This window comes from Rattus norvegicus, chromosome 14 (assembly GCF_021556685.1).
Source record: "Rattus norvegicus strain SHRSP/BbbUtx chromosome 14, alternate assembly SHRSP_T2T, whole genome shotgun sequence".
Lineage (NCBI taxonomy): Eukaryota > Metazoa > Chordata > Mammalia > Rodentia > Muridae > Rattus > Rattus norvegicus.
Window position 1 is genome coordinate 14,041,522 of NC_141547.1, and position 20,480 is coordinate 14,062,001.

Here is a 20,480-nt window from a genome sequence, read left to right on the forward strand (position 1 = left end):
TTTTGTTTGTTTGCTTGTTTGTTTCTTTATTTTTGTGATTCTCTTTTGGTTGAGTGTGCCCTCTGGACTTGTCTGAAACTGAGATCCTGTTGCTTGGTCCTGCTCTGTATGTGCTTGAAAAAACATTCTAGCCCACTTGCTAGTCTGGTGTTTTATAGATAGGGTCAATTTTGAATTTCATCTCCCAGAGATCCTCCTGCCTTTGCCTTCCTTTCCTACTGGGTGGATTTCTATGTGACCCAAGTCACCTGGCTGTGTTTTCATCATTTATTACCATCATTGTTCAGCAGGAAGTCATCTGGAGCCCTTAGTGTACTATTGAAAATACATGCACAATACCATAAAACAGCATTATAAAAGGACATGACAAACACCTTACACAATTATTTGTCTGGTCTGGAAGAAAGAGTTGAGCTTCATGCTTTACCATCTTCTACTAAGGCAGCATTCAGAAGGCTGAGGCAGGAGGATGACATGCATACATTTTGGCAAGGATTTCTATAGCTGCTGAAATGCCTTATTTTTATGTTCAGACTCCATTTTAGAGAACCTGATGTATGTGTGAACTCAGGTAAACTAACAACTGCATCGTTTTATAAATTTCAAAGTTGCACCTCAACAAAACCAAATCTCTAGGCTAATCCCCAACAAGACCAGCATTACCAGGTTATACCCTCAGCCAGACCAGTATCTATAGGTTATTCCTGTAACAAACCTACATCCTTTAGTTATAAGCCCACACCTTGTCTAAGAACCAAAAATGAAGAGGGCAACAGAAATTAAGTTTATGTTTGTCTCCCAGCAATGGCCAATTATGATAAGGCCATAGTAGCTTTCCAATTAGATGCTTGCACACTTATCTCTGCTTGCTGCTTATTATAAAGCCTTGCCATGATAGAAAATTTGGGATCCCCCACCACGAAACTTTCCTATATGATGAAGGTGAGTTGGGAGGGTTGTGGAACTTGCTTTAATAGAGCAAAAATCCTGCTGTGAGTTGCATCAGATCATATCATGTTGGTTTTGGGGGGAATCTCTAACATTTCCCTCCCACAACACTGTAAGTCAGGGAATAAAGTCCTTGCTTGGAATTCACAAAAGAGTAGATTATATATCACCGCATGATCTAGACAGACGGCGACATCCATTTCTTTCCAGAACATGTGAGTGTGAGTACAGACTGAGAAATATGATGTCATCTTTGGCTATAATATAATGTGTTAGGCAAACCTATACTGTACTAAAGTTTTCAAAACAACTTATAAAGTGTGTCAGGGAGGGACATGTCATCCATGGTTTTAAGACAGTTGAAGTATGTTTTCAGAAGTGAAGGATTACTGGGAATGGAGAGATGCTCAGTGGTTGCCGGGTATCTTGAAATGCTCTAGGATTAGTTCAGGACTCTCATATTTACAGAACACCTAAATTCAATTGCACAGCACATCCCCCACCTGAGTTTGTCTTAAGCAAGCATGCTAGGCTGAATCTACATGAAATATTCCCTCATTTTTGGTAGTCCAGAGCAGCATCTCCGTCAGACACTCCTTTTTAATCTTTATCTTTGGATCCATTTAGAAATCGGCCAAAATGTAGTGTCCAGGCTGTTCCTGTATTAAGATATGACTGCAGATGGTCTTGAATTGATCCTCCAGCTTTCAGTTCTTGCACTGTGAGATTACAGATTTGGCTATCTTCCAAACTGCATGGAATGCTGGAGAGGGCTTGCCCTGTATGCTGCAAGGTTGTCTGCATATTGAGTACACACCCAGCACCCTAGGACAGTATTAATGGAATCAAGCTATGCTCCTGCCTACATCTCTTGAATAGGTGATGCTGTAGTTTATTGGAAAAGAATTCAATTCAGTCCTTGAGCACCAGAACATATGGGTATAGTGATTACAACATTAATCCAAGCAGGAAGAAAGATAGTGAGGCTCAATGTTTGTTGAACTTAGAGTTCTAAAACAACCCTGGTTTCAAAATAGGACCCAGTACATTGCCGAATTCAAAACTAGGTAATAATTAAGGAAATGAGGGGGGAAAGCCACAAATTCCACGATATGTTGCTAATTAACATGTGAGATGTTTGATGGGTGGTCTAGTGTGGAGGAATTCTCACAGAGAGCTCTGATTCAATCAAGGAACTGGTTGGATGATGTTCCCTATAGAATTCAAAGGGTGGAGTTTAACCATCCAATCTAATTCCAGTTTGTGATTGGAGGGTGTGCTTGCAATAGGGAGGGTGAGCAGGGAGGTATATACAGGCTTCAGTGGAGCTAGAGAAAACATTCAGAGACCTGGAGCCTAGATAGCTGCCTGGTTTCCCTGGGACTCAGAGACCTCCTTGCAGTGTTCAGAACTGGTATGTAAATGGTTTCCTTTGAGTAATGCAGATTGATATATGCCTTTAGACCCTAAAATATGACAACACATTTTAATTTCTATCTCTTTAGATGAACTCAACAAAGTCCTTGGATTTAATTCCAAATCAAGTTTTAGCCTCATCTCTAACATCTATGTTAGCCTGTTGATTTCAATATTGTGGTAGATTTTTAAAGGAAGGTGATTCTATGTTATTCAAGCTCTCCTAGAAATGGCCATGTGGCTCTGGGTAGGCTGGATATCAAAACACTCCTGACTCAGCAGCCTCCTCAGGACTAAGTTTACTAGCATATTACTTCATATTTCCATTCTCACAAATGCTTGTTGTGTTTGTTTTGCTAAGACCCTGGCTCATACTGGAGACCTGGAGACCTTGTGTCTTTGATCCTCTTTAACTCACAATATCTAGAATTATACCTGTGATTTACTCAAATGTATTACCTAAGGCTTTGCTTTGCATCTCTTCAACATAACTTTGTTTTTGGACCCGGTCTGTTTTGGGACCCAGGAAAACCTGAAAATTTCAGAACCCACTGTTTTCATCCATAGATTAAGAGGAATTCAATTTTGATCCACAACAGGAGGTTTTTTGTTTCTTTTCTTGGTTGTTTGCTTATTTGATTATTTTATTTCTTGTTTGTTGGATGTTTGTATTTCATTATTTTCTTTTTTTCATCTTTATTAACTTGAGTATTTTTTATTTACATTTCAATTGTTATTCCCCTTTTCGGTTACTGGGCCAACATCACCCTATCCCATCCCCCTCCCTTTTCATATGGTGTTCCTCTCCCCATCCTTCCCCCATTACCGCCCTCCCCACAACAACCACGTTCGGTGGGGCTTAGGTCTTGGCAGTACCAAGGGCTTCCCCTTCCACTGGTGCTCTTACTAGACTATTCATTGCTATGTATGCACTTGGAGTCCAGAGTCAGTCGATGTACAGTCTTTGGATAGTGGCTTAGTCCATGGACGCTCTGGTTGGTTGGCATTGTTGTTCATATGGGGCCTCAAGCCCGTTCAAGCTCTTTCAGTCCTTTCTAAGATTCCTTCAACAAGGGTCCCGTTCTCAGGTCTGTGGATTGCTGCTGGCATTTGCCTATGTATTTGTTATATTCTGGCTCTGTCTCTCAGGAGAGATCTATATCCGGTTGCTGTTAGCCTGCACTTTTTTGCTTCATCCATCTTATCTAGTTTGAGGCTGTATATGTATGGGCCATATGTGGGGCAGGCTCTGAATGGGTGTTCCTTCTCCCTCTGTTCCAAACTTTGCCTCTCTGTTCCCTCCCGAGGGTATTCTGTTTCCCCATTTAAAGCAGTAGTGAAGCATTGGCTTCTTGAGTTTCATGTGTTCTGTGCATCTAGGCTAATTCTAGCATTTGGGCTAATAGCCACTTATCAATGAGTGCATACCATGTGTGTTTTTCTGTGATCTGGTTACCTCACTCAGGATGATATTTTCCAGTTTGATTAATTTGCCTATGAATTTTGTAAAGTCATTGTTTTTGATAGCTGTGTAGTATTCCATTGTGTAGATGTACCACATTTTCTGTATCCATTCCTCTATGAAGTGCATCTGGGTTCTTTCCAGCTCCTGGCTATTATAAATAAGGCTGTTATGAACATAGTGGAGCATGTGTCTTTGTTATATGTTAGGGCATCTTTTGGTTATATGCCCAAGAGAACTATAGCTGGGTCCTCAGGTAGTTCAATGTCCAGTTTTCTGAGGAACCTCCAGACTGATTTCCAGAATGGTTGTACCAGTCTGCAATCCCACCAACAATGGAAGAGTGTTCCTGTTTCTGCACATCTTCACCAGCATTTGCTGTCACCTGAGTTTTTGATCTTAGCCATTCTCACTAGTGTGAGGTGAAATCTCAGGGTTGTTTTGATTTGCATTTCCCTTATGACTAAAGATGTTGAACATTTCTTTAGGTGTTTCTCAGCCATTCGGCATTCCTCAGCTGTGAATTCTTTGTTTAGCACTGAACCCATTTTTTTTTATTAACTTGAGTATTTCTTATATAAATTTCAAGTGTTATTCCCTTTCCCGGTTTCCGGGCAAACATCCCCCTCCCCCCTTCCCTTCCTTATGGGTGTTCCCCTCCCAACCCTCCCCCCATTGCCGCCCTCCCCCATAGTCTAGTTCACTGGGGGTTCAGACTTAGCAGGACCCAGGGCTTCCCCTTCCACTGGTGCTCTTACTAGGATATTCATTGCTACCTATGGGGTCAGAGTCCAGGGTCAGTCCATGTATAGTATTTAGGTAGTGGCTTAGTCCCTGGAAGCTCTGGTTGCTTGGCATTGTTGTACATATGGGGTCTCGAGCCCCTTCAAGCTCTTCCAGTTCTTTCTCTGATTCCTTCAATGGGGGACTTATTCTCAGTTCAGTGGTTTGCTGCTGGCATTCGCCTCTGTATTTGCTGTATTCTGGCTGTGTCTCTCAGGAGCGATCTACATCCGGCTCCTGTCAGTCTGCACTTCTTTGCTTCATCCATCTTGTCTAATTGGGTGGCTGTATATGTATGGGCCACATGTGGGGCAGGCTCTGAATGGGTGTTCCTTCAGTCTCTGTTTTAATCTTTGCCTCTCCCTTCCCTGCCAAGTGTATTCTTTTTCCTCATTTAAAGAAGGAGTGAAGCATTCACATTTTGATCATCCGTCTTGAGTTTCGTTTGTTCTAGGGGTCTAGGGTAATTCAAGCATTTGGGCTAAAAGCCACTTATCAATGAGTGCATACCATGTATGTCTTTCTGTGATTGGGTTAGCTCACTCAGGATAATATTTTCCAGTTCCAACCATTTGCCTACGAATTTCATAAACTCATTGTTTTTGACAGCTGAGTAATATTCCATTGTGTAGATGTACCACATTTTCTGTATCCATTCCTCTGTTGAACCCATTTTTAATAGGGTTATTTGTCTCCCTGCAGTCTAACTTCTTGAGTTCTTTGTATATTTTGGATATAAGCCCTCTATCAGCTGTAGAATTGGTAAAGAACTTTCCCAATCTGTTGGTTGCCATTTTGTCCTAACAACAGTGTCCTTTGCCTTACAGAAGCTTTGCAGTTTTATAAGCTCCCATTTTTCGATTTGTGATCTTAGAGCATAAGCCATTGGTGTTTTGTTCAGGAAATTTTCTCCAGTGCCCATGATTCCCCACTTTTTCTTTTGTTAGTTTGAGTGTATCTGGTTTGATGTGGAAGTCCTTGATCCACTTGGACTTAAGCTTTGTACAGGGTGATAAGGATGGAACAATCCAGATTTTTCTACATGCTGACCTCCAGTTGAACGAGCACCATTTGCTGAAAATGCTATCTTTTTTCCATTGAATGGTTTTGGCTTCTTTGTCAAAAATCAAGTGACCATAGGTGTGTGGGTTCATTTCTGGGTCTTCAATTCTATTCCACTGGTCTATCTGTCTTTCTCTTGTACCAGTACCATGCAGTTTTTATCACTATTGCTCTGTAATACTGCTTGAGTTCAGGGATAGTGTTTGTTGGTTGTTTGTATTTCATTATTTTCTTTTTGCCTTTATTAATTATTGTATTGGCTTACATTACAGAAGTTATCCCCCTTCTTGGTTTCCCCTTGACTACTCTCCTCCCAAACTCCCTCCACTTTTACTCTAATGAGGTGCTCCCACATCTGCCCACCCACTCTTCCCTCACCCCTCTAGCATCCCACTTCCCTGGGGATACATGTTCCTCTGGATCAAGAGCCTCCCCTCCCATTGTTGCAACATATGGTAATTTTTGTTGCATATTTATCTGAAACGATGAATTCACTCATACTCTTTCATTGGTGCTTAGTCTTTTGGAGCTCCACGTGGTTGAGTTAGTTAATATTTCTGTTATTCTTTAGGGGTTGGAAGCTGATTCAGCTCCTTCAGTTCTTCCCTATCTCTCCCATGGTGGTCCAAAGCTCAGCCAAATTGATTGCCTAAGAGTGTCCGCAATTGTCTGAAACATGTCTGGAACAGCCTCTCAGAGGATAGCCATTCCAGGCTATTGTCTGTAAGCACACCTTGGCATCGGCAATACTGTCACAGTTTGATTTCTGTTGATGGGATGGATCCCAAAGTAGATAGGCTCTGAATGGCCTTTCCTTCAGCCTCTACTGCATTTTTCTCCCTGCTTTTCCTTTAGAAAGGAAGAATTCTAGGTTAAACATTTTGAGATGGATTAGTGGCCCCATCCTTCAACTGGGATTCACGTGTATCCACTGATGCTTGTCTATTCAGGTTCCATCTCCCCTCTGTTGAATATTTAGCTACTGTCATCCACATTGTGTCCTGGATGTCTCTCCCATTTTCCTATCTCTCTTTCATCCTTTCTTTTTCTTTAAAGAAATGGTCACACTTAACCCATTTGGAGCAGAAAATTCTATACCCATTTGAGTGATGGAAAATCTGCCATGTTGCCAGTGTGGGAGTCTGTCTTTAAATGAACAGTTTAGGATTAAGAGGTAAAATGATGTCTCTACCATTGGCAGAGCACGAACTCAGAAGCTTTGTGGTTGTTGTGATTGTGAGGAAATTTTATGAACTTTGTCTTGAAAGTTCAATCTTTTCTGAATCCTTTACCAGGTGCTTTCTGACTGGAGACCTTAAAAGATGAGTGTTCAGAGCCCACCCACACTCGAGAAGCTGGCAATTCAGTCTCTGCTAAGAAATGAAGATGTGGCCATGTCCTCTCTGGGAGAGCTGCCTGCTGTGCTCTTCCCAGCACTGTTCAAGGAGGCCTTCACTGGAAAACACATCAACTTCGTGAAGGAAATGGTGGCAGCTTGGCCTTTTCCCTGTCTCCCTGTGGGTGCATTGATGAAGACACCTAACCTGGAAATGTTGCAGGCTGTGCTAGATGGAGTAGACATACAACTGACAAGAAAGTTTCACCCCAGGTAAGGAATAACCACTTACTATAGGAGAGAGCACATGAACTACACAGTAGAGAGTGTCAGGGCAGTTGTCTTGGTTATACGTGGATCAGAAGATTCTGATAGCATCTTCATGCAGGGATACATGGTCCATGAAAGCTATTTACTTCTCCTAAGGATGGCTGGATATGGATTATAGTAGAATATGGACTAGAGTAAATGTAGCCTCAGAGTAGAATGAGCATATCCCTGAGATTCCCCCAACCACTAATAAAGTGACTAAGGAGAAATAAGGTATACCTTAGTGAAAGAAAAGTAATCAAGTGGAGGGAAGTCTGGGAAAGCATGTGAAGCAAGCCTGGGTCCAGTTTGGGTATGAGGTACCAAAAAACATACATCTTAGCAGGGGGAAGAAATGAGTTTACATATATGTAGTAAAAGTTGATTCAGAGTCTCATGACATTCATATATTCTACCCACAGGAGAACAAAACTGCAGGTTCTCGACCTGAGAAATATGCACCATTACTTCTGGAACATACAGGGTGGAGAAGAAGATAGCAGCTGTTCAGCAGAGAACTTGAAAGAAAAGAAAGTCATGAAAGTCTTTCACAGATATGCACTAAGGAAGCGTGTGAAGGTCATAGTTGATATGTACATCTGTTCCTGCCTGAAGGAAGAACAAACTTGCTTGTTGAAGTGGGCCCAGCAAAGAAAGGGCTCCCTACATTTCTGCTGTACAAAGATGAAGGTCTGGAATCTACCAGTCTGTGTTATCAGAGAGATCCTGAAGGTTTTTGATCCACAGCATATCACAGAATTAGAACTGCATACTGAGTGGACTCTGTTAGAGCTGGCACATTTTGCTCCCTACTTTGGACAGATGAGAAATCTCCAGAAAGCCTTCCTGGCACCCCTGCACAGGATCATGTTCTCTAATAGCAATGGAATAGGAGACAGAGAAGCCAAGTGTATCAAGAAGTTTATATCTCAGTTCTCCAAATTCAATTGTCTCCAGCATCTCTGCATGTTCTGTGTCCATTTTCTTGGAGATCACATGAATCAAGTCCTAGGGTAAGTAAGAATGAAGAGCTAGGTCAGATACCAAAGCAAATTTGTCTCTCTTATCTTAAAGATTAGTGGTTAATGCTGTCAGCGTCACTAGGAACAAATATTCAAGGACTAATGGGACTCAGGATTTTTATGTATACTGTTCCACAAGGTAAATTTTACAAATGAAATCAGTGTCTCAGAGGAGCACTCATGAATGAGAGAATTGACTTGGAGTTAAGAGTAGTAGTAAGAGTGGGTTGTAATTCTTCCAGGGATGATAGCCAGGATTTGGAGGACTCAGTAGCACAGAGTGAACCTGAACTATATGCTCAAATCTGAGAAAGCAAACTTCTATCTTACTCCAATTCCCATGGGTGAAATCTTTGGATACCAAGTAGCACTGAGTGCATGGGACACAGGGTACAAGGTTGGCTGTAAATGAAAGCAAGTGTGACTTCAGAGGGAAGGATAGAATCCAGACACAATGAGCACATGGCAAATATCGAGATGCTATCAGGACTTCCTTAGGATGGAAGTTTTTCTGTGACCTTTCTGGATTTATGAGTTGAACTGTTTTCAGATTGAAATTGAAGCCAATAGATGAACTGTGGGGTGGGCATGACTGATCAATTTCCAACAGGAAGCATCATAAATGATGTCCTTGATCATTTAGTCAAACTGACCTTGGGGCATCTGGTTCTTTCTACTACTCTGTACATTCCAGCCAAATGTCTACAACACCATTAGCCAGAACTAACCCTCTGTTCTATCCCTAGGTGCCTGATGACTCCCTTGGAGACTCTTTCAATCACATACTACCTAATTTCACAGAAAGACTTGGATTCCCTATCCCGCAGTCAAAGCCTATTTCAGCTAAAACATCTGGATTTGAGAGGAGTGGTCTTATGTGATCTGGATATTATGCGTCTGAGAGGTCTCCTAGAGAAAGTGGCAGACACTCTTGAGACTCTGGATTTGAAGTGGTGTAAGATGACAGACTCCCAGCTTTATGCCCTCCTACCTGCCCTCAGACATTGCTGTCATCTCACCACGGTCAACTTCTACAGCAATAACTTCTCTGTGTCCATTCTGAAGGATCTGATGCAGCACACAGCCAACTGGAGCAGGATCCGTGTGGAACAGTACCCTGCCCCTCTGGAGTGCTATGATGACTTGGCTCAAGTTTCTGTAGAAAGATTTGCCGAACTTTCTTCTGAGCTTATGTATACTCTCGGGGTAATAAGGCAGACCAAGAACATCTCCTTTGCTACAGATATCTGCCATACATGTGGTCAGCGCTGTGTCTATCACAATGGGTCCAGACTTTGTTGTTGCTGGCACTAAATTGTGAAACAGGACTTCTGTTTTTGACAACACAACAGGCTTGGGACACATCTCTCATCTGGGTTCCTAAAAGACTGTGGCTTCTGACACTGCTCAAATGGTTGAAAACCATGATGTACAGAGACTGGGATCTTGAATGCTGAGCTGGACATGGAGAAAAATTAAATTAACTGTGGGAAGAAAGTCCTGTTCACTCAGAAACAGAATTTGGCCTTTATACACAACTTCTGCCCAGACAGTCTAACAAGATGCTTTGTTGTGTAGTTATATAAAACTGGACGTTATCTCACTGTGCTCTTTGATTGTTTCCATCCTTGCTACCAGGCTTGGTAGTGCCTGGAATGTTTAATGGGTCCAGAATGGAAAGGCACTGGTGCATGAATGCATTGGCATGTATAAAATAAAAATTTTCTTGACACTTCTTTCCCTTGTCCTTTTTCTGGGCTACGTTTACAACCTTCTTATGTGGCTGATCAGTTATGTGTACTAAACATTCAAACTAAAGCGAGCAGCCTAGACACTCTGCAATGAAGTAGGATTAAATGAATCACAGAAGATGAAAATACAATACATTCAAACCACAAGGCACCTTGGCCCCATCAGGGATGACTAAAGGGAAGAATACAACCCAGGGCAAGGTAAACATGCTTTCCGGTCAGGCTTTAAAGTCTTGATGTTTTTGTCATGCCTCCATGAGATTATTACTGGGAATCTCTATGTCCAGTCTTTATGCCACATGTCTCTAGAGTTTTATTCCTATGGACTCCCAAACTCTACATAGGACCCAAAGTGTGTGTAAGGTGTCCAATAATATAGAGTTCCCTCTACTCTATGAAGCATTTACTTTGCAAAGGAATCTTATTCTAAGTATTGATTTGCAACAAAAATAAAAAATCTCCCTCAGCCTAGTCATTATTACTACTTGCTGTATAGTGAAACATCAATAAAATGATTTATTGTACATTGTATTTATTACGCCCATAGATCACAGGTTCTCCGTTTAAATATCATTGTGATTGTATGAATTGAATAATGGAACTAAATTAAATGACTCACCAACAAATGTCCTCTCAAGGGAAGTCAAAATAAATACATTCATGCCAGGAATATCACAATTTACAATCTTCAGTAGGTGGATAAAGTTATCAGGTAACATGGAAAACTTGTGGAAACCTGTGCTAGCCTGAGATACAGAAGAAGCCAAAACAAACAAACAAACAAACAAACAAAAAATACAAGAAACCTCTCTCAGGCTCCTTCTGTCTGTCTTCCCACACGACCTGTCTCCCTGTCTGCATGCCCACTTCCCTGACCTCGTTCCTTGGGACCAGTGAACTCACCTTACATTTGCCCACAGTAAACATGCTTTCACATTCTTAAAACAAATGACCTATACTTTGAGAGAGATTGCTCACAGGTTAAGAGCACATGCTAGTTTTGCAGAGGACCAAAGTTTGTTTTCAGAGCTTACAATCAGGTGGCTCTCAAATGAAAATCAGGCTTCAGGTGATAGGACACTTTTTCTGAACTTTGTGGATCCCACCTTTCACATAAACAAACCTAACACACATGCAGATATACACCCAACTGAAGAAGTCTTTAAATAAAAAAAAAACCTCAATTTCACGAAGAAATAACCATGGCCAAATTAATTAAAATGGGGATATTGATTGGTAGCAGTTGTGTGGCACTGTGAGTCGAGTATGTGGAGTTTCAGGTGTGTCCATTGAGCTTAATTGGTGAGCAATAGCCTTGTTTGCTCTGGCCTCCAGGGTTTGAGCCCCTGCACCAAGGGTGAGTGAGAGGAAGTTAGGAGTTTGTCAACATACAACATTTATTTCTGTATGCAATTTATGTATATTTGTGTTCTATTTTTCTGTATGCTTTCATGACCGGAAAAGCATCAGAACCATAAGATGGTTGTGAGCTGCCAGATTGTTGTCTAGAATTGATCACAGGTTGTCTGAAAGCGCAGCCAGGACTCTTAATTTCTGAGCCATCATCCCCCCATGTTTGACAAACTAAAAACCACTCATGGATACAGAATCACAAGAAATCATGTTTCTCGTTTGCATAAAAACTTACAGTTTGGCATTATCTTTAATTAGTTACATTTCAGATGTCTTGTGCACATGTGTATGTTGAAGGCTTGCATGTTTGTTTACTTTTAGATAGTCACTAAGTAGATCTGTCAAAGCAGTGCCAATGTCCCGAGTCATTAGAACTAATGTCTGGATGTTCTTCACTTCACTTCACTTCACTTCACTGGATCTAGGAACACCATTAATAAGGGTGTAAAAATACATAACTATTATCTCAGCACTCTACAGGTTGAGACTTCAGAGCAGAAATTTAATATCATTCTATCCACTTATCTGAATACCTAATATAACATTCAAGAGACTTCCTCTTGACAAACAGCTAGGGTGCCAGAACACTTTCCTTCTGGATTCCCTTGATTTCAACAGGTATATTTCGACTTGTTAGTCCACATTTAGCAAGATCTTGGAGAGCATTCAGGATCAATGAAACACAATGAAACAAATACAGAGACCAGGTATGGCCTGTATTCCTGCTGAAGATACAGCTTCTTACCCCCGGACACCTTAATTGTTTTCCATGGTTATGAGAATCAAGAAAGAAGCAGCTCCAAGTCTCAGGCATGAAAGGTGTTGACTAAAACTATTCTCCAGCAGCATCACTGGAACCAAACAGCGGATATTCTCAGCCTAGGACACTTATTATTCCATTGGGCCCTGACTATAACCAGCAGCCTGACATCAGCTCAGTGTCGCAGACTGACACAAGCTACAGAGCAAAAGCTACGGCATGCATATACTAGACATATGTGCCATACTTGTGTCTTGACAGAGCAGGACTAGGAACAACAATGAAAACACCATGTCTGACAGAGTACATTGCAGCTCCTTCATCAGTTAGTCTGACACAGGAGTCTCAGGCAATCACTGAACTCACTTGATGACAGGGGTTATCAGTTCCACTGAGCATGGATCATCTTTCTCTTTACAACCCAGCACTAGACTGGGGTCCTGAGCTGAAGAAAGTATTGAGTTCATGTAGTAAAACTGTTCATTGCAGCACTGACAAGCTTGATGTGACCGATGCCATGAGGAACAGCTGCTGCTGTGGTGACCTTCAGCAGTCCTTGGCCTTAGTCACATAACAAATCAGAACTATTGTTGAGAATAGTTTTAGCTATCCTGGGTTTTTTGTTACTCCAAATAAATTTGCAAATTATTCTTTCTAAGTCTATGAAAAACTGAATTGGATTTTGATGGGGACTGCATTGAATCTGTAGATCGCTTTTGGTAAAATGTCCATTTTTACTATATTAATCCTGCCAATACATGAGCATGGGAGGTCTTTCCATCTACTGAGATCTTCAGTTTCTTTCTTCAGAGACTTGAAGTTCTTGCCATACAGATCTTTCACTTGCTTGGTTAAAGTCACACCGAGGTATTTTATATTATTTGGGACTATTATGAAGGCTATCATTTCACTAATTTCTCTCTCAGCCTGTTTATCCTTTGAATAGTGGAAAGCTACTAATTGGTTTGAGTTAATTTTATACCCAGCCACTTTGCTGATCAGTTGTTTATCAGGCTTAAGAGGTCTCTGGTGGAACTTTTGGGGTCACTAAAATATACTATCATATAATCTGCAAATAGTGATATTTTGACTTCTTCCTTTCTAATTTGTATCCCTTTGATCTCCTTTTGTTGTCTGATTGCTCTTGCTAGGACTTTGAGAACTTTATTGAATAAGTAGGGAGACAGTGGGCAGCCTTGTCTAGTCTCTGACTTTAGTGGGGTTGCTTCAAGTTACTATCCATTTATTTTGATGTTAGTTACTGTTTTCCTGTATAAGCCTTTTACTATGTTTAGGTATGTGCCTTGAATTCCTATTCTTTCCATGTTTTATCATGAAGGTGTTGAATTTTGTCAAATTCTTTCTCAGCATCTAATGAAGTGATCATGTGGTTTTCATCTTTGTGTTTGTTTAAATAGTGGATTACATTGATGGTTTTCCATATATTAAACCATCCCTGCATACCTGGAATGAAGTCTGATTGATCATGATGGATGATCGTTTTGATGTGTTCTTTGATTTGCAAGAATTTAATTGAGTATTTTTCCTTCAATATTTATAAGGGAAATTGGTCTGAAGTTCTCTTTCTCTCTTGGGTCTTCGTGTGAGTAATTGTGGCTTCATAGAAAGAATTTGTTAGTGCTCTGTTTCTATTTTGTGGAATAGTTTGGACAGTCTTGGTATGAGGTCTTCTAAGGAGGTCTGATAGAATTCTGCACTAAATCCATCTGGTCCTGGGCTCTTTTCGGTTGGGAGATTTTAATGACTGCTTCTAGTTCTTTAGGAGTTATGGCATTATTTAGATGGTTTGTCTGTTCCTGATTCAACTTAGGTACCTGGCATTTGTCTAGACAAGTGTTCATTTCCTCCAGATTTTCAAGTTTTGTTGAATATAGGCTTTTGTAGTAGGATCTGATGATCTTTTGAATTTCCTCTGACTCTGTTGTTATGTCTCCCTTTTCACTTCTGATTTTGTTAAATTGGACACACTCTCTGTACCCTCTGGTTAGACTGGCTAAGGGTTTATCTATCTTGTTGATTTTTCTCAAAGAACCAACTCTTGCTTTTATTGATTCTTTGCATAGTCCTTTTTGTTTCTACTTCGTTGATTTTAGCCCTGAGTTTGATTATTTCTTGACTTCTATTCCTCTCGAGTGTATTTGCTCCTTTTTGTTCTTGAGCTTTTAGGTGTGCTGTCAAGCTGCTGGTGTATATTCTCTCCTGTTTCTTTTTGCAGGCACTCAGAGCTATGAGTTTTCCCCTTAGCAGATTTCATTGTGTCTCATAACTTTGGGCATGTCGTACCTTCATTTTCATTAAATTCTAAGAAGTCTGTAATTTTTTTCTTTATTTCGTCCTTGACCAAGTTATCACTGAGAAGATTGTTGTTCAGCTTCCTCTTGTGTTGGACATTCTTTCGTTATTGTTGTTATTGAAGACCAGTCTTAGTCCATGGCGATCCAATAGAATGCCTGAGATTATTTCTATCTTCCTATAACTATTGAGTCCTGTTTTGGGACCAATTATATGGTCAATTTTGGAGCAGGTACGAAGAGGTGCTGAGAAGAAGGTATATCCTTTTGTTTTAGGACATAATGTTCTATACATATCTGTTATATCCATTTGGTTCATAACTACTTTTAGTCTCTCTATGTCTCTGTCTAATTTCTGTTTCCATGATCTGTCCATTAATGAGAGTGGGGTGTTGAAATCTCCTCCTATTATTGTGTGAGGTACAATGTGTGCTTTGAACCTTAGTAAGGTTTCTTAAATGAATGTAGGTGCCCTTATATTTGGAGCACAGATACTTAGCATTGAGAGTTCATCTTGATGGATTTTTCCTTTGATGAATATGACTTGTCCTTCCTTATCTTGTTTGATGACTTTTAGGTGAAAGTGGATTTTATTCAATATTACAATGGCTATTCCAGCTTCCTTCTTCAGATCATTTGATTGGAAATGGGTTTCCAGCCTTTTATTCTGAGGTAGTGTCTGTCTTTATCTCTGAGTTGTATTTCTGGTATGCAACAAAATGTTGGGTCCTCTTTATGTATCCAATCTATTTGTCAATGTCTTTTTATTGGGGAATTGAGTCCATTGATGTTGAGAGATATTAAGGAATAGTGATTGTTGCTTCCTGTCATTTTCATATTTAGAGGTGGGATTGTGTTTGTATGTTTCTCTTCTTTTGGTTTTGTTGCAAGATTACTTTCTTGCTTTTTCTAGGGTGTAGCTTGCCTCCTTATGCTGAGCTTTACCATTTATTATCCTTTGTAGGGCTGGATTTGTAGAAAGATGTTGTGTAAATTTGGTTTTGCCATGGAATATCTTGTTTCTCCCTCTATGTTAATTGAGAGTTTTGCTGGCTATAGTAGCCTGGGCTACTTGCTCTCTTGCGGTCTGTATGACATCTGTCCATGATCTTCTGGCTTTCATTGTCTCTGGTGAGAAATCTAGTGTAATTCTGATAGATCTGCCTTTATATGTTACTTGGAATTCTTCCCTTACTGCTTTTAATATTCTTTCTTTGATTTGTTCACTTGGTATTTTGACTATTATGCAGTGGGAGGAATAGTTTTTCTGGTCCAATCTGTTCAGAATTCTTTAGGCTTCTTGTATGTTTACGGGCATCTCTTCCTTTAGGTTAGGGAAGTTTTCTTCTATAATTTTGTTGATCATATTTACTGGCCCTTTAAGTTGGGTGTCTTCACTCTCTTCTATATTTTTTATCCTTAGATTTGTATTTCTCATTGTGTCTTGGATTTCCTTTAAGTTTTGGGATAGGAGCTTTGTCCATTTTAAATTATCTTTGACAGTTGTGTTGATATTTTCTATGGTATTTTCTGCTCCTGAGATTCTATCTTCTATCTCTTGTATTCTGTTAGTGATGCTCTCATTTATGACTCCTGATCTCATCCCTAACATTTTTATCTCCAGAACTGTCTCCTTTTGTGCTTTCTTTATTGTTTCTATTTCCATTTTTAACTCCTGGATGGTTTTGTTCAATTCCTACTCCTTTTTGGTTGTGTTTTCCTGTAATTCTTTAAGGGATATTTGTGTTTCATCTTTAAGGGCTTCTACTTGTTTCCTATTGTTGTCCTGTATTTCCTTAAGGGAGTTATTTATGACCTTCTTAAAGTCCTCCATCATCATGGTAAAGTGTGATTTTAAATCTAAATCTTGTTTTCCTGTGTGTTTTGGATATCCAGTGTTTGCTTTCGTGGGAGAATTGGGCTCTGATGATGCCAAGTAGTCTTGGTTTCTGTTGCTTGGGTTCCTGTGCTTGCCTCTCACCATCAGCTTTTCTCTGGGGTTAGCTTGTCTTGCTTTTTCTGAAGGTGGCTTGACCCTCCTGTAGGCCTGTGTGTCAGCTCTCCTGTAGACCTGTTTTCCTGTTTTCTTTCAGTCGGTTCTGAGAACAGAGTGTTCTGCTCTCAGGCATGTGGTCGCTCCTGGCGGCTTGCTTTCAGCTCTCTGTGAGGGCAGCAACCAGAAGGGTCCTGCCTCGAATCCTTGCAAATCCCTGTGCGCAGGGGGCACAGGTGGCACTGGGCATTTTCTCTTCGGTTCAGAATGTGGGCAGAGAGTAGTTTCCACTTGTTTCTCCGGAGTGTCCACACTTCTGAGTGTCCAGCTCTCCACCCTTCCATGAGATTTGGGTTCAGGGAGCTGTTTGATTGTTTCAGTTCAGGTCTGGGCTCAGACCTGGATGGAGGGCTCCTGCAGCTGACTGCTCCTATATTCCTGCATCCAGAGACACTATGCCATTTCCTCTTGAGCCAGGAGTGTGGGCAAAGGTGGGCAGAAGTGGTAGTCTGACCCACAGTCTCAGGATTGTCCAAACTTATGAGTATTCACATCTCTCTCTCTCTCCCATGGGATTTGGGAGGGTCTCAACCTTCTTAAGGCTACATACCCTTGAATGCACTTCCCATTCTTTAGTGTCCCCAACATAAAATTATTTCAAGCTTAGTTTTCAACTGTAATTCACTACTGATATAAATTGTAATATAAATGTCTGATATACAGGATATCTAATATGAGATTCCAAAAAGTCCTGACCCACACGTTGAGAACCATTGACTTAGTAGAGAGGCTGAAGAAAATTGGGCAATAGGTATAACTCATTTTAAACTCAATAAAATTTCATTATCTGATTTTAGAAAAGATTATTTGTCTGCACAAGAATTTTGGTCACACACTCTGATATGGCCCTCAGGCTGGAATGTTCACACAAAAAATAAGGAAGCAGTGCACCCTTTTGGCATTTCTGCCCAGATAACCAGGGATTTTACTAAAACTGTTGTTCTGGCTCCTTACCCAACGATGCTCAATCAACTCATATCACCTGTACTTTTACTTGTTTAATTTGCTTATTGCTCACACCTGATTTCTTAAGTCTATCAAGTCTCAGACTCTGAAACTTACTGGATTCACTATCAATTGCTGTCATCAGAAACCTCACAAGAAGCACCGTAAGAGAATCAGAGAAAGAACTGGAAGAGCTTGAAGGGGCTCGAGACCCCATATGTACAACAATGCCAAGCAACCAGAGCTTCCAGGGACTAAGCCACTACCTAAAGACTATACATGGACTGACCCTGGACTCTGACCTCATAGGTAGGAATGAATATCCTAGTAAGAGCACCAGTGGAAGGGGAAGCCCTGGGTCCTGCTAAGACTGAACCCCCAGTGAACTAGACTGGTGGGGGGAGGGCAGCAATGGGGGGAGGGTTGGGAGGGGAACACCCATAAGGAAGGGGAGGGGGGAGGGGCATGTTTGCCTGGATAACGGGAAAGGGAATAACACTCGAAATGTATATAAGAAATACTCAAGTTAATAAAAAAAAATGAAAAAAAAACACCTTAAGAGAGAAAGGGGTTTATTTAGCCAACTGTTCTTGAGTTGTTCTCCAGCACAATACTGTGGGAATGGAATGATGGGAAGAGACCTGGTCATGGTGCATCCAAACAGGAAGCAAAGAAAGATGAATTTGGTGCTCACCTGGCTTTCCCTGTTTTATTCAGTCCTGGCTACTAGACTTTTAGATGGTGCCATTCCAATTCAATTTGGTTCATGTTCCTGGCCAGGTAAATGTTTTAGGAAACACGCTCAGGTGAGTTTCCATAGTAATTCTAAATGCCGTTAAAAAAATTAGCTATCACACCAAACCTAAAACCCAAAGGTAGACAAGTGGATGCTTTGATTGTCTTTGAGAGGAGATGAAAGGTTTTGGCAAAAGGAATTGTCAACTAGACAGGCTCTGATAGCCTAAGAAAGAGGTCTTTCATTAATCTGGAGGCTAAGTTTCTGGATTGAATTAAAGTTTGAAGGTGTGGTTGTTTCAATGCTTGTTACTTGAAAGTGCAACTTGCTCTCACCTGTGAGGATTTTATCCAATGAATTGCTAGGACTCTAAGAGGTTAAATCCTTGAAAGTATTTAATGCTTTTGGTCACAGCCTTGTATCTTTCCTCCAACTTCACTGAAAATATTTAATGTCCTACTCTGCGTCATAAGGCAGAGAGGTTGGAAGACTTCTGAGAAATGTAGTGTAACCTGGTTTGCAGAGTTCAACAAGAGCCAAAACTACACAGAAAAACTGTGTCAAAACCAAAGTAATCAAACAACATCAAAAACAAAAGAATCATTGATATTATGACTTTGTCACCTTGCTGTACTTTAGACCCATCAAAGAAATATACCTCATTGTGTTGTGAAAAGACTCATTGGGCAGATGATCCACTCTGAATGTGGAGGTGCTGTTTCATAGGCTGAGGCCATCACCCCATATGCTAAAGTCAAAACTGAATAAGAGAGTGCAAACTGAATGTGAGCCATGCTTTCTCTCTGCTCTCTCCCTGTGCACACATCCTGACCAGTTGCCTCTCACTCATACCACCTTGTATTCCTTGTGATGGACAGTATTCCCTTGAACTCTGAGACAAAGTAGACCTTTTCCATATAAACTGCTTGTTTGGGAGTATTTCCTCACAGCAAGTGGTACTGACCTTACCAGAGATCAGGCAGAAAAAATGGGGTTTCTTAACAGTTGTTAAAGGAAATCTACTGTCTTTTGGGCATAGAATAGTGTCTGAGTTTGATATCTGATGCTGGGGGAGCTCTGCCATTGTAATATGTACCAAATATTAGAACATTATGTTATATTATCCCCTTATCTTATGAGTTAATCCAACTGGGCTTGTTAATCACTTGTCCAAGAAGACTATCCCTAAAGAGATCTGGTTCACGTGAGGCTACTCCAAGGAGATGGGAGGAGTGATTAACCCCTTAACGAGATATTGTTCTTACACTTCCCTCCTAACAGTGGCAGTCATCTTCATGGCCAAACCAGTCTATGGCCCAAGTTCTAACTCAAAGCATTCTTTAAGCTTTCCCACTGATACCTGTATAAATTGTAAATGTGCCTGCTGAGATACTCTGGGCTTTTTGCCCTTCCCTTCTATAGGCCCACCTGCCTTTATCTATGGTGTATACAGACCTCCAGTGGTGTCCCTAACGCTAAACACATGACTCTTCCTCATTATCTCCTTCCTCATCTGGTACCTTCTGGGATTTACAGCTGGCCTCTCTAAATCTCAGACTCTAATATTTTTTCTCTGAATTTCTTCAAGAATTCTTTTTAATGTACTTCATCTCAATGAGAAGGGCTGTGAAGGGATTCCTGGGAAGATGCTGTGTCTGCAGAGGCTGACTGGCTGACCAACATGCAGTGACATGATGAGCATGGAATGCTCAGGCAAGGGACTGCACACAGTTGACTTGGGGAAGCTATAGAGTAATAAATAGGCATTTCTTGTCTCTCCCCACATGTCACACCAAACAACCTATTCTTAACAAATAAAACAGGATCTAACCTCCAAATAGATTTTTGTAAAAATCATATAATGTATTAAATTAGAGAACCCTAGTTTCACCTATCAAAGGGCTTTAGAACGTTCCCAGATGGCATCTGAGACTGATATGAGAGATATCTGGGATTTGTTAAAAACTACACACTAACGTTTCCAGCAATGTAAATACTTTCTATTTTCTTTTTTGATCATGATGGATTCTGTCTTCGATAGTTCTTTGGTTTAGTTTCCAGTATTTTGTTGAGTTTTTTTTTTTTTTTTGGCATAAATGCTCAAAGGGAAAGATTTTCTGAAATCCTTTTCTATATTTTGTATCATGTAGATATCAGGAAGACTCTTTCCTC

The 20,480-nt window shown here is 40.6% G+C and overlaps 1 protein-coding gene across 1 annotated transcript; it reads left to right on the forward strand.

Annotated features, from left to right (window-relative positions):
- The first annotated feature begins 6,993 nt into the window (after positions 1-6,993).
- On the forward strand, positions 6,994-10,069 carry Pramef20l1 (PRAME family member 20 like 1). Its single transcript, XM_087584716.1, has 3 exons — positions 6,994-7,280; positions 7,739-8,329; positions 9,085-10,069. Exons 1-3 carry the CDS (start codon positions 6,994-6,996, stop codon positions 9,650-9,652), a joined length of 1,446 nt encoding a protein of 481 aa, XP_087440842.1. The 3' UTR covers positions 9,653-10,069.
- The last annotated feature ends 10,411 nt before the right edge of the window (positions 10,070-20,480 follow it).

What these genes read in the sequence shown, in the direction of transcription:
- Pramef20l1 (XM_087584716.1), top strand. Translation starts at nt 6,994, where the DNA reads ATGAGTGTTCAGAGCCCACCCACACTCGAGAAGCTGGCAATTCAGTCT. An exon ending in ACAAGAAAGTTTCACCCCAG is followed by an intron (nt 7,281 to 7,738) that starts GTAAGGAATAAC and finishes TTCTACCCACAG; the next exon opens with GAGAACAAAACTGCAGGTTC. An exon ending in CACATGAATCAAGTCCTAGG is followed by an intron (nt 8,330 to 9,084) that starts GTAAGTAAGAAT and finishes TTCTATCCCTAG; the next exon opens with GTGCCTGATGACTCCCTTGG.